The 16,534-nt window shown below is 34.4% G+C and overlaps 1 protein-coding gene across 2 annotated transcripts in view; it reads left to right on the top strand.

The window, feature by feature from the left end:
- The window catches only part of SEC24B (SEC24 homolog B, COPII coat complex component), a 40,409-nt gene that overhangs the window by 22,459 nt on the left and 1,416 nt on the right, over window positions 1-16,534 (top strand). For both annotated transcript variants that reach the window (XM_026847661.1, XM_026847662.1), the window contains 15 exons: window positions 499-625; window positions 1,257-1,366; window positions 2,295-2,407; window positions 3,893-4,011; window positions 4,370-4,425; window positions 4,741-4,947; window positions 5,593-5,716; window positions 6,352-6,510; window positions 6,950-7,123; window positions 7,799-7,909; window positions 9,076-9,251; window positions 10,501-10,638; window positions 12,546-12,650; window positions 13,727-13,819; window positions 15,971-16,074. In XM_026847661.1, the coding sequence (XP_026703462.1) occupies window positions 499-625; window positions 1,257-1,366; window positions 2,295-2,407; window positions 3,893-4,011; window positions 4,370-4,425; window positions 4,741-4,947; window positions 5,593-5,716; window positions 6,352-6,510; window positions 6,950-7,123; window positions 7,799-7,909; window positions 9,076-9,251; window positions 10,501-10,638; window positions 12,546-12,650; window positions 13,727-13,819; window positions 15,971-16,074 (1,916 nt within the window). The remainder of the gene's footprint in view (window positions 1-498; window positions 626-1,256; window positions 1,367-2,294; window positions 2,408-3,892; window positions 4,012-4,369; window positions 4,426-4,740; window positions 4,948-5,592; window positions 5,717-6,351; window positions 6,511-6,949; window positions 7,124-7,798; window positions 7,910-9,075; window positions 9,252-10,500; window positions 10,639-12,545; window positions 12,651-13,726; window positions 13,820-15,970; window positions 16,075-16,534) is intronic.

Here is a 16,534-nt window from a genome sequence, read left to right as displayed (position 1 = left end):
CATACTGCTGGCATGATATATGATGTTAATAGAAGGTAAGCACAGTGTAAGTTTGAAGCTGTGTTCATAACTGTTAAGCAACTCATCTCCATCTAACTTACTTGTTTTTATGTAAAGAGGCAAGTAGCTGTCTGGTGTGACTTCCTTTCATATAATATGTGTTCTTTATGTAAGGTTTTCTGTCTGTCACACTTAGTCACACAAAGTTGTCCTGTCATAATATCATACCATAGTAGCTGTGTAATTGTAACTGTAATTTGAAGTAATTTCATTTTAAAAAATCATCTTATTACATATTTGATTTGTAAGATTGGATTAAGACAGTAATTAAATATTATTTCTTCTGATTTTAAAGGGAGGATATTTTTAATACACATCATAATTACGGGGATAGAATATCTAGTCTTATGAAGCTTTTATACACTGTACTGCACAGTAATGTTTTCCATAAAATGTATTAATGTACCTTTGTTATGGCTTTTCATTGTTTCTTTTTAGCAATTACCAGTAATAACATCAAGCACAATAGTGAGATGCAGATCCTGCAGGACATATATCAACCCTTTTGTTTCTTTCATTGATCAAAGGAGGTGGAAATGCAATCTGTGCTATAGAGTTAACGATGGTAAGTTTTTGTTGCAGGAGATGCTCGTGTTTATAGAATCTCTTTCAAGTATTTGCATCGTAACAGTCCATAGGATATTTTAAATTAAAATGTAGATTAAAATGACAGTGTTCTTAAGATGTTTTTTAAAATCCCTGGATCATGTCAGATACGCTGTGCATTTTCTGAAGCAATAGATTGGTTTGCAATTTTCCAGGAGGCAAAGAAAATCTAACTGTTACCCTGATTACCTGCATAATGAAATCAATTACTCCTTTGACTGCTGTTGCAATATGCAAATAGAAACATGATGACAGCTAATGCTGTCTGCTGGCTAATCCAGGTCAGAGGTTATGAGAAGCAATACAGACTGAAGCTGCTTGTTGTGGAATGCTCTGTTTGCATTGGTGTTTTAAAGTTGGGGATATACTGCTGTTTAAAATAACTTCCTTTTTTTCCAGTTATTTAAATTTGATGTTGCTTGGGATACTTGAATGTTCCTTCGTTTTATGTATCCTTAATGTGAATTTTTTTCTGTTGTTAGGGATAATTGAAATATGTCTGCATTAGTTTACATGTAGCTGCCATAATGGTTTCTATTTGACCAATATATAAGCTTTTTTGTGGAACAAAAAATTATTTTTCTTTATAGTTCCTGAAGAGTTTATGTATAATCCTCTGACACGATCTTATGGAGAGCCTCACAAACGGCCAGAGGTCCAAAATTCTACAGTGGAATTCATTGCTTCCTCGGACTATATGGTAAAAAAGTTTTCACAGTAACTTTGACAGAAATTGCATGTTAATATAAATGCATTTGAAATTAACATTGCATATTGCTTCAGTGGTGTGTACCTTAACATCAAGTAGTAGTTAAAAATCATATTTATTTGTTGTTTTGGCAAATGTGGATATTCAAATTCTTGTCAGTTAAAGGCAGTTGCAGTGTGTGTAGTCTTCCAGTGTAGTTTAATGTGGCATAGTCTAGTCTGAGTCTGATACAATGGGATTTCATTGTTTCTCCATCGTTTTGAAGAGGTTTTGAAAGACCAATAACGGAATAATGAGATAATTAAGTTGGGTTAAAATTTTTACTTAATTGTGACAAGAACAATTCTAACTAAGAGTAAACCTACAATTGCTGTCATAGTAGTCTTGTCTCTGAGAAAGATAAACAAGGCTTGGGAAAAGGCCCTGTTCATAATGACATTAACAACAGCAAAAATAAATACTTCTCTTGTTTTTGAATTGAAATGCCGTGGCCAAGACATTTGGCAATGAATAAATACATCTTGTTATACGGTTGGGAAAAAGATGTAGAATATTTTAACTCCATTTAATAGATTGCATTGTCTACATACTGGTGTTTTACAAGAGTCAATTCCGTATCTGCCACCAAAGAGTCATGTTTGAGTTGACTGTTGGAAGGAGAGACCAAAATATCCAAGTTCTGCTCTGAAGCATAACACTGTATGCTTATTACAAATGGGGATTATTAACTGCTGGGAATTGTGGTTAAGTCTATACACATGACTCTTAGTTAGTAAACCAGTTTTATTGCATAATGTATAATTAGCATTTTTCTAAGTATTCCTTTTCCCACTTCCCTTTCTAATGACTAATCATTTTTAACATTTGTTTAAATATGATTTTTGAACATTTTTTTTATTTTTATTTTTTTACTTTGTAGCTTCGTCCTCCTCAGCCTGCGGTATATTTATTTGTTTTAGATGTGTCTCATAATGCAGTGGAGGCTGGATATTTGACAATAGTCTGCCAGTCATTGCTGGAAAACCTAGACAAGTAAGAATATTAATAACCTTTTCAAATTAGCTAACATGTTATTATGAACAATACTAACCTACAGTTTTGCAGAAAACTTGTATATAGTGTTTAAATATTCTGTCCCTAAAGGACAGAAGTTCAATTGCCTGAGATTCTGAAATGTAACTTATATGTCTAAAAAACAACAAAAAAGGAAAAAAATACACCAAGCAACCAAAAAAACACCCCCCCCAAAAACCAGCTGTTGAAGCAATTTACATGATGAGAGCTAGCTTCTGTGCATGTGATTAAAGGTGAATCTGCAAAGAATTTACTTATTTATCTGCAAAGAATATTTAGTTGTAACTTCAAACAGCACGTTGATTGTACAAGCCTCTCCCCCCCCCCGCCAAGACCAACAAAAATAACTAAATTACGAGATTAAATTGGCTGGTTCTTGCACTGAAATGGCCAAGGTGTTGTGTACTGTACTATTGTAACTACTAGTGTGAGACTGCCTAGGTGAATTGTGTTGCCAGTTTGGGTTTTTTAGATCATAGTTGCCTACATCTGCATGTGCTACTTTCTAGCTGTTCTCTTTTTCACACTGGAACAGTATGTATGGGATTGTTGGTGGTACTTTTTGAGTGAGGCTTAATAAACTTCACTGTGTTCCTGTCTTTTGAAAACTAATTTGCATCCTATGGGAGGTCTCACTCTGAAAATAATATCCTACAAGTTTTTCTTAGAAAACTTGGTTTTAGTTTCTGATAAAGACATCGACAGGTACAACAAAATTCGTTATTTACATTTATTGGTTTAGTCTTTCTTTGTTCAGGTCTTTACAGGTATTTTGTCAATGGTTATCAGAAACATGCTAAGTTATTCTAGGAAACTTTGTAAATACTATGAAAAGTCTATAGGAAAATGAGTACATCCAGTTAATTTATACTCCCAGATGGTAAAAACAGTATTTGCGCCTATTGCTTTTGTTAATGAGCATGGTTTTCAGCACTTGCTGGTGTTTTATATTTTATTTTCGAAATCCTGTTTATTTTTTCTTTTTGTATTTTTAATGCCATACATAGGAATAGGGTCTGTGTGAGAAGTGAGAATGTTATTGTAGAGACACTGGATTTTGGTTGAGAGCTGTAAGTACTCTGTAACTACATTAGTAAATGGGATTTTTGAATTATGAAAGAGCAGAATGCACTATTTTATGTTGAAGAACTGCGAAGGCTACCTTCTTCCATGTGTCAGCACAATGTTTAAATGAACCTACTAAGTTCTCTCTCAGAACAAAACATCAATATATTAGTCCTTATCTGTAACAGTCTTTTAAACTGTATCATTATCCCAGCTTTTCAAAAATTACTTGTATTCATGTTTCAGATCTCCTTTCTTTTGTCCCTTCAACCCTGTATACATGAACTGAGTTTCTGCTAACATCAGCAGGAGCTCTGTGTATGTGTGTATCCTGGGAGAGAAATTTAGGGCTTAATAGTTTATTTTTTAATGCTTCAGGCTGCCTGGAGACTCAAGAACAAGAATAGGGTTCATAACATTCGACAGCACTGTTCAGTTTTACAACTTGCAAGAAGGTTTATCTCAGCCTCAGATGCTGATTGTCTCAGATATTGATGGTAAGTAAAAAGGAAATGGTAGCTTCTCAAAAATTAAGTTTCCTTTTTTCCCAGAAGAAAGATTACAATCTCTCAAATATTTTGATATTAGGTCACTTTTATTGAATTTATAGGGAATATAATTTTAAAAAATAATCTTACACTAACTGTAGAGTAGGTGGTGTTTAAAAAGTGAAATTTAGATGTTAATTTTGCTTTGAATAAAACAAGCTTTGTATAGACTGTATTATTCTTACTAATATAGGTATCAGAAAAATAGAATGTATTTCATGGTATGTGTAGCAGTGGGCCATGAAATGTTTTGTTCTATTTTAACATTTTTCTTTAATAAAATGCTTTTTTTCCATTCTCCCTACAGATATTTTCCTACCTACACCAGACAGTTTACTTGTAAACCTCCATGAAAGCAAAGAGGTATGGTTGCTCAAAATATGTCATTAAATTTAAAGAGCTGAATGTTCAAAATGAGATTCCTTTTAAACTTTGATTTCAAGCCTGTTTCCATAATATGCAATTCCAATGTTACTTTTTAATTATAGAAGTATTACATGGTGTTTGTTTGCATCAGTTTTTAAAATTCTGACTTTATTTTCCTTAGTGTGTTGAAACTACGATGAAATACTAGGTGCTGATTGTTCCACTTTGGTTACGGCAATACAGCTTTTTAGAAATACAAGAAAATCTCAAGCTTGCCAAAATCTCATAAACACCTTTCAATCTGTTCTGCAGCTGATAAAAGATCTATTGAATGCGTTACCAAATATGTTCACCAATACAAGGGAAACACACAGTGCACTGGGTCCTGCTCTTCAGGCTGCATTTAAACTGATGTCTCCAACGGGTGGTCGAATATCTGTGTTTCAAACTCAGTTACCATCTTTGGGAGCAGGGCTTTTGCATTCCAGAGAAGATCCCAATCAAAGGTCAAGTACAAAGGTACAAAAACTTCCTTTAATAGTCATCTCATGAGACTAGGGACTGGCCATGTCTTTCTGACTTGCATAGTTCTGCAGATCAATTTTTGGTTTTTGTTTATGGCAATTCACTAAATTTTAATTACTCAATGTCTTTGTGTGTTTAAGATCGCTAGTTTATGCATGTGTGTGGTATTGTTCCACAGCGTATGAGCTGTCATTTGGGCCTTTGATCCATAGCTTTTCTTGGCAAACAAAAGATGCTGCAAATATCTCTGTCTCATTTGATAGCACTTAATATCAACCAGGGTTTTGAACCAAAGCATAGATATATTAACTTGTAGACCTAAAACATGTTTTCTTATTGTTTTTTATGGTCTTGTAGTTTACTGCATCCAGTAAGTGTTACATAGTTACGTGCATGTTTATTTGTATGAGAACATAAACTTCCGTGGGAGTAGGATCATAACTGCTTGTAAATACAAACTGAAAAAATATGCAACATAAGGACAACAATTTCTGCAGGTGGAAATGCCTATAAATTACTGTGTAAAGGGAACTTCCTTATGATACTTTGCCAATGAATAGTATGGGGTTTTTTTCCATGAAGTCTTGAGAGAGCATGATCGTTGTCTTAATTATTTCCTGTATAATTTATTCACCAAAGGTGGTCCAGCATCTTGGTCCAGCAACAGACTTTTATAAGAAGTTGGCACTGGACTGCTCAGGCCAGCAGACTGCTGTGGATTTATTTCTGCTAAGTTCACAATATTCTGATCTAGCTTCTCTTGGTAAGGAGTACCTAATGTATCCATTCACTCTTTCCACACTGTTGTGTTGTCTTCGGAAGCACAGACTGCTTCAGGAATTCTTAAATCATGTAAATCTTTTTGCACTTTTGTAAATTCAGCTAATGCTGCAAAGGAATTGACTTTAAAGTTGATAGCAATAAAGAACAGAAGTAATGGATTGGTGGTATCAGACAGCTTACTCTGAGATTTCACAGTTTTAAATGAGAAGGTACTTTCCTGCTCAAGAACAGGAAACAGCCAGATGACAAGGAATTAATAAAGCTTGATCATAGGCGTAGAAACAGAATGCTCATCTTTCAGTATTAAACCAAGATTTGTCTCTATGCACACACTTAAATTTGCCTCTTCACCATTAAACACTTCTGCATGTGCTTCTGTCTTAGCTGCCAAAGGTAGCATGCTTATTGAAGTAAGTCTATAATTAATTGTGTATTGTGATGATTCATCACTGTCTTCAGTGATCTCAGTATGGACCAGTTCTCATCTTACAGGTTTGGGTCATATCAAGAAAAAGTTTAACATAGATGTGACTTGCAGAAGGCTGAACACAATTTTTGTATCCTGACTTCATGTTACAGTTTTACCTCTTAACCATGTCTTTTCCTTCTTCGCAGCTTGCATGTCCAAGTATTCTGCTGGATGCATCTATTACTACCCATCTTTCCATCGTAGCCATAATCCTGCTCAGGCTGAAAAGTTGCAAAAAGACCTTAAAAGATATCTTACAAGAAAGATTGGATTTGAAGCAGTTATGCGCATAAGATGTACAAAAGGTACGTTTTAAATCCGGATTCAGGTGGAAAAGTTGGTGTAAGCATGTTAAATATAATTTTGAATGTACTTAGTCTTTAGCACCATTAAACTTCAGGTTATTTCTCTTTCACTGAAGAGTAAGATAGTTGTCATCTTTGTGTAAGTTATGTTAGCTTTGCCAGTTGGGTTTTTTATGTTGTTTTTTACTGAAGATGGCACCATCTCACTTCAACTAAGTTGATGTGTAGTGTAAGGGCATCATTCAGTTGGGAATGTTCAGAATTGAACATGAACTCTAAGGATCATGCTGAAATGTCTAATGACTCACATAATTCATTCTGCATGGTAGAATAAGTATTTTTACTGTTAAACATAGCTTGAGGGCTGTGGGCTTTAATTATTGATAGGAGTTTTTCATGCCGTTTTAAGCTCACTCTGAATTATTTAATCTGCTTCTAGGTCTTTCAATACACACTTTTCATGGGAACTTTTTTGTACGCTCTACTGATTTATTGTCCCTTGCCAATGTCAATCCTGATGCTGGATTTGCAGTACAAATGTCCATCGAGGAAAGTCTGACTGACACATCTTTGGTTTGTTTTCAAACAGCTCTTTTGTATACCTCCAGCAAAGGTAAATAAATTCAAATGAATTGGCCACTGGGCTTTTTGTTTCTTGTTCTAACATAATATTGTATAGTTAGTTCTGCAGCCTTCTGTTGTTCTTTATACCCTAAAAGAATCTTGTCAAAGCTAGTGAGCCTACTTGGCGGTTAATCACATAATGTAAATCTTTATAAATTCTATTTTGATGGGAAACTAATTTATCTCCGTCTTACATAGAGCTGATTCAGCAAGATTCCTTTATTTAAAAGGCATACCGTTGTTATAAGAAACAGCATGTTTGGCACACGCTTTATCCAAAATCACAGACCCATGATGGATTGGAGCAAGCTGCTAGTATATCGGGTGGGCATAAAGAATAGCAGTTAGATTCTGTTGTGGAATATGCCACAAAATTTGGGGATGGAAAGCAATGTACTTAATTTGTAGGATCAAGACATTTGTTGTAGATGTTATAAGCTAGTTTGTGTTGTGGATTTGTGCTGATTTGTAAGTTGAATGGTTTAGAGCATTGCAGAATTTGAACAGGTTAGGAGACAGCAATAGGAGTGGTGTTACAGCAATTTCCCAACTGGTGTGTTTTTACAAGATGGGTGCATCTTAGATGAGAGGAGATATGCTGTAATGACTGAATATGCAACATCTCCTGGTAGAGGTATACAAAATTTTCTACTTTTTTTATTAGGTGAACGTCGTATTCGAGTGCACACACTTTGCTTGCCTGTAGTAAGTTCACTGGCTGATGTATATGCAGGAGCAGATGTACAAGCAGTTGTATGCCTCTTAGCAAACATGGGTGAGTACGGAAGGAAGATTCAAATATCTTTTTGTGTGTTCTTAATTTTGACAACTGTTTAAATGCTGAAGTAATGAATTGCAGCCTGGATATTGTAGAAGAAGGTTGAAGTGGAGTACACTGAAGCCTGAGAAATGTAAGGTGACAAGAAGTTATACCAAAACTATTACTTTAAATATTCTTTAGTCTGAATACTTGGTTGACTTTCATCTTTTGAAAGGAGCCTTCCTACCTTCATACGTAAACTCTAGAGTTTATTAAAGGACAAAGAATCATAACACACTTGGACCAAAACTCTTTTTTTTTTTTTTTTTTTTTTTTTTTTTTGTTGTATCATTACCATGGTTGTTAATCTTAAACTTTAGTGTTCTAGGATTACATAAGAAGCGGAGTGATTTATTTAGTGAGTTGCTGGAGACCAGAAGGGATCTTCTGACAACAGTGTATCTGAGATATACATTAATTTTCTATTCTTCTATACTGATATTGCTGGGTTGAGCATTCTACTTGTGGATCATAAGTAGCTGTTTCATAGGCTGATCTCTGCCACTGAACATGTGTGGCTCTGTGCACCATTTTAGTATTTGCTATGTTGTATATTAATAGTCAAATAAATTGGAAGAAATAAATAGTACTTCTGTATCTTGTCTTAAATGTGCATTCAGTCCAGCAGGTGGCTTCCTCTTACCAAAGGATTTGTCAACCCTTTCTCAGCAGAGAAAGATGAAGCTTTGTTTACACTAATCAAAATTAAACCACTGAAATAATGGAAGAAATTTCTTGTGAAAAAAAAAAAATAAAAAAAAATGCTGCAAATATTATCTTGGAGGTAGGACAGCAGAGAGTTTCATCATTAGTTAAGTTATTTGTATGAAGTTTAAAGCAAGATTTATATCTAGTCTTTATATAACACAGCTTTAAACAATATTTTAAATTCTCCAAGAGTAAGAACTAGGGAGCAAAGATCAGCCACACTGTGTTTTTGAAGTATTGTGAAAGTGAGTTTCTGTATGTGCAATCGTCTTATTTAATCCTAAAAAAAGTTACGACCACAGGTGTAGGGTTTCTTTAAATCTTAATATCAAAAGCACAGCTAATATTTTCAAAATTCAAGGGAATGAATGAGGCCAACTCTGGTAACTTCTTGTATCCTTCTAATCCAATAGCTGTGGATCGCTCTGTTTCATCTAGTCTTTCGGATGCAAGAGATGCCTTAGTTAATGCCGTGGTAGACTCCTTGGCATCATACATGTCAACTGCCTCAAATCTGCAGCAGTCCATGCTGATAGCACCAAATTCCCTCAAGCTGTTTCCACTGTATATTTTGGCCCTGCTCAAACAGGTATGTATGATGTTTAACATATTTAATTCATTGTTCCATTTGAGGAATTCTTCAGCTCGAGGTCAAGCAATGTCTGCACTTTTCTGAAATTATGAAAATTGGGTTATCCTCTTAAAGCTTACAGGACTTTAACATAAATGATGACTTTGTTAGCTTATTTTAAATTATTAGTGCCTGAACAGTTTATGGTTTACTTGATTGTGAATTTTTTTATATTTTGTCTTCATTTTTTTTTTTAATATCTTTGTATTACCAAACATCATCCCTAAAAATAAATTTTTGTTTTGTTATGATTAAATGTCATAGCTTAAAGATTTTCATGTCTGACAGTTCTTTGTTTTCTTATGAATAAATCTTTAGGTAAGTTTGGTAAGAAATACAATCACAATAACTTATTTTCTGTGGCTTAGTGATTACTTCAGTCTCCAATACACTGATTAGGACTTCTTTGGCACTTGCATAAGTAATGCAGTTAATTTATTATCAAGAGGATCTTACACAGACAGATGTAAGAGTTGCTGAGAAAATAAGTTGTTTAGGCTATGCTTATAATTAACAGTAATAAAGCAGCCTGGGATATAGAGAAACCAAAACCAAAATGCTTATGGCAGCCAAGGAGAAGAGGGCTGACGTACTTAGCTTTGTTGTAAAAGTGAATATGAACTTTGATTATAGGAATCTTCTCCACTGATTCAGAATATGGTGGATTGCTTCCAAAAGAGATCTGAAAAGTCCTGTAGGAGAGTTACAAAATAAATCCTATGAGAGCCTCATTTCTGCTATAAAACATGAAATTGTATTTTCCTTCCAAAGCTTTTCCCTAATACTTAATTCTTACTAATATAAAATCAGAGTTAATCTTATCCACAGAAGTATCTTTTTTTGAACTCTGATAGGCTCCTGTCTTCCCAGGATATCTTGCATCAGTGATTTTCACAGGCCAGTAACATTTGTCAAGAAAAAAAAATGAGAAATGCTGGCACAGTCACCTACAAATTTTACACAAAGGGGGGGGGGAACTTTTTTTTTATTCTCCTCCATCAGTAAGGAGGGAGAATGGATTAAGTTTTAACAGGTATTGTGTTCAGGGTGTACTTGATTAAGTGTACTTGATTAAGATTCTAATGTATCTCTAAGTTACAATTCTTCATAAAAGCTTTGCCATCTTTGCTTGACTTTAAAAAAACCTGAAATACACTGTTTAAATGAGACAGAATACAGTTTGAATAACAGCACTGTTCTCTTACAGAAAGCATTTAGAACAGGCACGAGTACACGCTTGGATGATCGTGTATATGCAATGTGCCAGATGAAGAGCCAGCCTCTTGTTCATTTGATGAAAATGATACATCCCAACTTGTACAGAATAGACAAGTTGATTGATGAGGTAATGTATGAAGCCTGTTTTGTAACATTTTATAGTTTTAATGGTCTGTTAAACTTGACATTGTTCTGTAATAATTTAATTAAAATTATTGTTGTAATTAAACTGAGCATTTTCCATAATTTATTAAAAAAAACCCCAACATTTATTTTCAGGTTTTGAGTTGCAAGTACACAGCAGTGTGTTCTGAACAGAACTGTGGTTTTATTTCACCTTGTTTATTGACTACAAGAATTCCATGTTTTTCTATTATACAAATAAAGCATAGAAGATTGTATATATTGGAAACATCTCCAGTGTAGTTCTGTAGTTTTGAACTGTCTGGGGGAATGGATGAAGTAGATTCAGTGGAAGATTCTAGGTTTTGTGTACTGAAACCAGATCAAGTTGCCTGCACTAACAAACTTCCAGTGGTTTCTCAGACTGATGTGGATGAAACAGAACTGTATTTCTAGATGCTCACTATCAGACTGAGGAAATACTTCACATACAAAACAAGGTTTTATTAGTTCACCTTTTACAGATTGTCATACAAGATTACATGGTAACTTGAATAGATTCTCTGGCAGTTGATATTGTTCAGCACTACCTGTGAGCTATTTATAGACTCAAAGTTTCTTTTAAGGGATTTCATAAACTCACATATGTGAGTCTAAACTCAGTGTTCTACAGTGAAGTTGATTAGTTAGTCTTTTGTATTGCCCCTTACCCCCAGTATTTGAGAAACAAACTTCTTCAACTAACCTTGTTAAGATTTTTATGGAACTTACGGTGAAATGCTCTATTCAGTGTGCGAGTGCTGTGAAGGACCAGCAGTGACTTTGGGAGATCCAGTTTTATTAGACAAAGGATTTCAGATCAGTTTTTTCTAGAAGAATAATACTGAAAATAGGGCTTATTTGACCACTGAAATTAACTGACAAACCACATTTTAAGTTATATAACACTGCTATTTAGTGCTACTTCAGTTTAAAGTATTTGTGACAGGCTGTTCTTAAATTTGTTGTTGCTTTATGATATATATATATATATTAAGGGATTTTTATTTTAATGTTTTTGCTGGTTTTCTTTTAGCACTTGATTCTTGAGAGCATTGAGTAAGCCTGGAACTCTCCCAAGTGGAATTCAGTAGCTTTATTTTCATTTTTATATATAAATCCCTACAAGCTTCTAATATATTGCATTATAATGCAATTTTTTTTAAATAGTAATTTTTTAAAATAATGATTTTTTTAAATAATGTTTTATACCATGTGGACATATACTTTGTCTCTAGATTATTTTTTCTCTACACTATTTGCAGAATGCTTCACAGATTCTTAATAGATTCAACTTATTTTTGTATTGTATTGGAGGGGGAAAGCAGCTTTAATCTGAAAATACTGGGGATTTGGGTTTTTTTATTGGTTTTGGTTTTATGGCTGGGGAGGAAGGTGAGTTATTTTTTAATAATGTCATTGTTAACAGCCAGATTGTTTAATCAGAGCAATCATAGTTCTTGTATCACTTCAGGCAGGATGTTAACTAAAGGAACTTTGTTACTTTAATGCAGTAAAACAGTAAGTAAGTTATAGGAAGTTACAACATTTCTAGTGAAGTTGAATGCAATGAAAAAAATCCATGGAGGTTGTTTGTAGAAAATTTAAGTGTAAACACTAGAATCCTTCTGAAAGTTTGGCATCTATAGCATGAGAAAGGTTACATACACAAATGAACTTGCATTATTCTTTTTTAGGTAATAAATTATTCTTTATGTTAAGTAACATTCTAGAATTATTTGATATACATAATCATTTTAGGCTTAACATCTCTAGAGATTAACAGTGTTTTGTCCTGGTTTTTACCTGCTTAAGGTAAAAAATAGGATTTGCTTACACTGTAGTGTTATTGACTATTGTTTTTTCTTACAGAGTACAATACATGTAAATGACAGAGTTGTTCCTCAGCCACCTCTTCAGAAGTTGTCTGCGGAGAAGTTGACAAGAGAAGGAGCTTTTCTTATGGATTGTGGTTCAGTAAGTTACCAGTTGCACACATTCCTTTTTTTAAAATAAAACAAAACAAACAAAACCAATGCATGCTGCATTTTTAAAAGCAGTCAGCTCTGAACGGTGTAGTGAATCATCATTCCAGGTAATCTGGCAGTAATCCGGTGAAAGATTTTCATATTTTGATCAGAGGAATATCTTTGAGTTTGCATATCAAGGCTTCAGAGGTTAATTTTGTTCATGCTAGACTAATCAGAATATATCGAGAGTTCACATCAAGTTTGCTTTTTTTCTGAACATGATGAATTTCCATTTTCCAAAATTTCTCTTAATGGTTATTAAATTGTATGTACTATAATCTCTCTAACAAAAGCACCTCTTATTGATGTAGGAACCTTCTGAATTACTAATATAGGTGGTTTTGTGCTTTGTAGCTTGTGTGACTTAAGAGTTGCAAGACTGACGGAATTGTGGGGAGTGAACAAAATCTATAGATACAGTTTAGGGTATTCATAGAAATTACACTAAAACACACTTAATTGGATAAAGCAAGCTACTTGAACTATGTGATGAAACATTATGCTTCTCTAATGGCAGTCTAGAAAGTACTTTAAACCTTGTATGAGTTCAGGGGCTGAGCGTGAATGTCCAATTAGCTTTTGTCTCCAGATGTCTGAAATAATGACTATATGTGGTTTCGTGATTGATGCTTTATTGTGGCTTGTTTAGATTGGAAATCACTGTGCAGTAACTGACAGTGATGTGACTTTATAAAATTTGAGGTTTTTCATTTTAGGTGGTGACATGGGAAGTAACTGCATTAACTGTTCCAACATAGGTGTGTCCTGCATCCTCACTTGTTCAGTATTTGCATTCTACCTATATCTTTTTTTTTTTTAACATTTAATCAGTGCAAATGCCTCCCATGTAAAAAGTAAATGTGCAAATAATGAATACAGTTACATTTATGAATTGCAACTGGAGCTCTCAAGTGATTCATTTGCATGAAAGGTATTACTCTGGTGGTATTCCAGTTACATCACCACTTGTCTCTCTAAAATGTATGCAAGGCCTTTACTAAAACTGATTCTGACATCTTACAGATTTTTTACATTTGGATTGGAAAAAACTGTGATAACAACTTCATAAAAGATGTCCTTGGTTACCCAAACTATGCATCAGTACCACAGAAAATGGTAGGCGTTTTTAATGAGCTGTGCTATATAGTGCTTATATTTGGAATATATATTTAAATTATTTCTTCTGCACTTTAGGTTCTTAATTATGTAAGTATGAATTAGGGGGTTTTTATGGGGTGCCTTTTAACTTCTTGCCAGCTTCATAGGAGACAGATAGAAGTTGTCAAATGCTTTCAAAGAAAAAAAGAAAAAATTTAAGTTTTGGCATACATGGAATGCCAAAAAATTGTTCTATGGCATTATTGTTTTCATTATTTTTATGGAAATAAATGGGCTCACAAGAATAGAGTGGAATTTCATAGAATGAATACAAAAAAATCTATTTAGATGTGTTAATTGTTAAGATTGGAATGACTTTATTGATATCATGGTTTTCAGAAGCATGGTGTTCTCTGAACCTAGCATGAGATACCAAGTGTACAGTATGACATGATAGGCTTCTAAGTAAAGGGTAAGATGTGAGTTTTGCTCAGCTTCCAAGCCTTGGGTCAGTGTTAAAAAGAAAGACTTTTAGCTATTAGAACATCAAAGACCCTTGGAGGTGTGTTTTGGTTGGAGGGGGGTTATATTATAATGTGTAACTATAGTCTCGTGCATGAAACAGAGGAGCTTTAAAAAGAAGACTTCACTTCTGTAGGAAATGATTCCAGAACATTACAAATGGCGGGTAAGGCTGGACCCTTTTAAGACACTCCTAGAGAAGTTCAGAATCAAATGGTTATATTCAGATAGTACCACAAATGTAGAAACATTGTGGTCATTGTAGAAACACATAGGAAGGACATGGAGACCTGTTGGAGCAAGTCCAGAAGAAGGCTATGGAGGTGACTGGGGGGCTGGAGCATGTCTCCTGTGAGGACAGGCTGAGAGAGTTGGGGTTGTTCAACCTGGAGATGAGAAGGCTCCAGGGAGACCTTATAGTGGCCTTCTAGTAATTCAAGGGGGTTGCAGGAAAGATGGGGAGGGACTCTGCCTCAGGGAGTGTAGGGATAGGATGAGGGGTAATGGTTTTAAGCAAAAGATTTAGATTAGACATAAGGAAGAAATTCTTCACTGTGGGAGTGGTGAGGCACTGGCACAGGTTTCCCAGAGAAGCTGTGGCTGCCCCCTCCCTGGCAGTGTTCAAGGCCAGGTTGGACGGGGCTTTGAGCAACCTGGTCTAGTGGAAGGTGTCCCTGCCCATGGCAGGGGGCTTGGAACCAGATGGTCTTTAAGGTCCCTTCCAACAAAAGCATTCTAGGATTCCATAAAGATATTTTCTGCTTACAAAGCTTGCATATTATAAGGAGGAAAAGTGACAAGTAGTAATTATAATATAAGAACAGGTTAAGAGTGATGAGCTTTAAGACTACTATAAAATTGGACTCCTTGCTCAGAGTTTTGTATTTTGTTTGTATTAGCAATTTAAAACTTTCCCCTCTGATCAGCTGGTGGTAAGTATTAGTTGACAGAGTTTTCAGGAAGAACATGGATAAAAGAAGGAAGATAACTTTTTCACGGGTTATATAGCATCTATTATAAAGCAAATGAAAGAGAAAACTAACATTAACAAAAGTTATGTTTGCTTGTAAGTTGTCCTCCATCTATTTACAAAGATAGCAGTGAAACTACTTTATAATCAATTTTTTTATGTCATATTAATTGTCGCAAAAGGTTATATTGAGCTAAGAGTTGGTATATTTAGCTTGGTGAATGACTGGTTTTTAATTGTATTTTTTTTAGCTCATTCCTCAACCAAACAGTCTAGTATAATCTCTGCATTGAAATTTGCTTACAGTTCAGATTTCAGTTCTTCATGTTTTGTTCATCTTTTCAGTGATGCAAAATGCAACATGTAGAATCCTGATTGACAGGGGAAAATAAAGGCAAGGAAACTGCTAAAGCAGCATTTTGAAAAGATGACTTTAAAATGAGCTTCCTTTGTAAAATCTTTTGCACTTAGAAGGCAATTTAAGTTAAAGATTACTTCTTCCTACAGACCAGATATTACTGAACTTTTGTACTTTAAGGTGAAAAATGTGTATGTGTAACCCATAGTTGTTAATTTCTCAATAGAAGTTGTGGCTTGGGTCATGACTATCAAGATTATTTTTTTTAAATAGTTTTGATAATAAAAGATGATGACTTCTTTCAATTACCTTCAACCAGACGCAGCTTCCTGAGGTAGATGCACTTTCTTCAGAAAGGACACGATCTTTCATATCTTGGCTTAGAGACAGTAGACCTTTAAGTCCAGTTCTTCAAGTAATAAAGTAAGTAATTCTGTTAGGTACTGAATAATTACTGGCAACTTATAATTACAGTTTCTAATAGACACTGATGAAAAGTGGGAATATCTGGCGTGGAAGAAATGGAATAACATCCTCTTCTAGTTGCTATAGTGCTTTTATCTAAAACCGCTTAGAAACAAAGGTCATCTTTGTATCTAGTGCAGATTCAGTTGCTAATATTTTTATTGTTAGGAAATAATTACATATTTTTATATTGTTAAGAACATACTAAAGCAGTGGATATCCTTATGATCAATGGGTCTAACCGGGTTAATTTGTGGTATAGCTTTTATAATTTCAATACATATATAAAAAAATCAAATAAGGTTCATTACTGAACTGGATGGGAGATCACACTTTAGAGTGTGATGACATTCTTACTCAGATAAATAATGTTTAAACATAGGACTGTAGCTTTTCAACTGTTGGCATTGTGGCTGCT

The sequence above is a fragment of the Athene cunicularia genome (genome assembly GCF_003259725.1).
Source record: "Athene cunicularia isolate RWA chromosome 4 unlocalized genomic scaffold, athCun1 chr4_part2, whole genome shotgun sequence".
In the NCBI taxonomy this organism is placed as follows: Eukaryota; Metazoa; Chordata; class Aves; order Strigiformes; family Strigidae; genus Athene; species Athene cunicularia.
The sequence above is the reverse complement of the archived record's forward strand: the minus strand, read 5'-3'. Positions and strand labels throughout refer to the sequence as shown.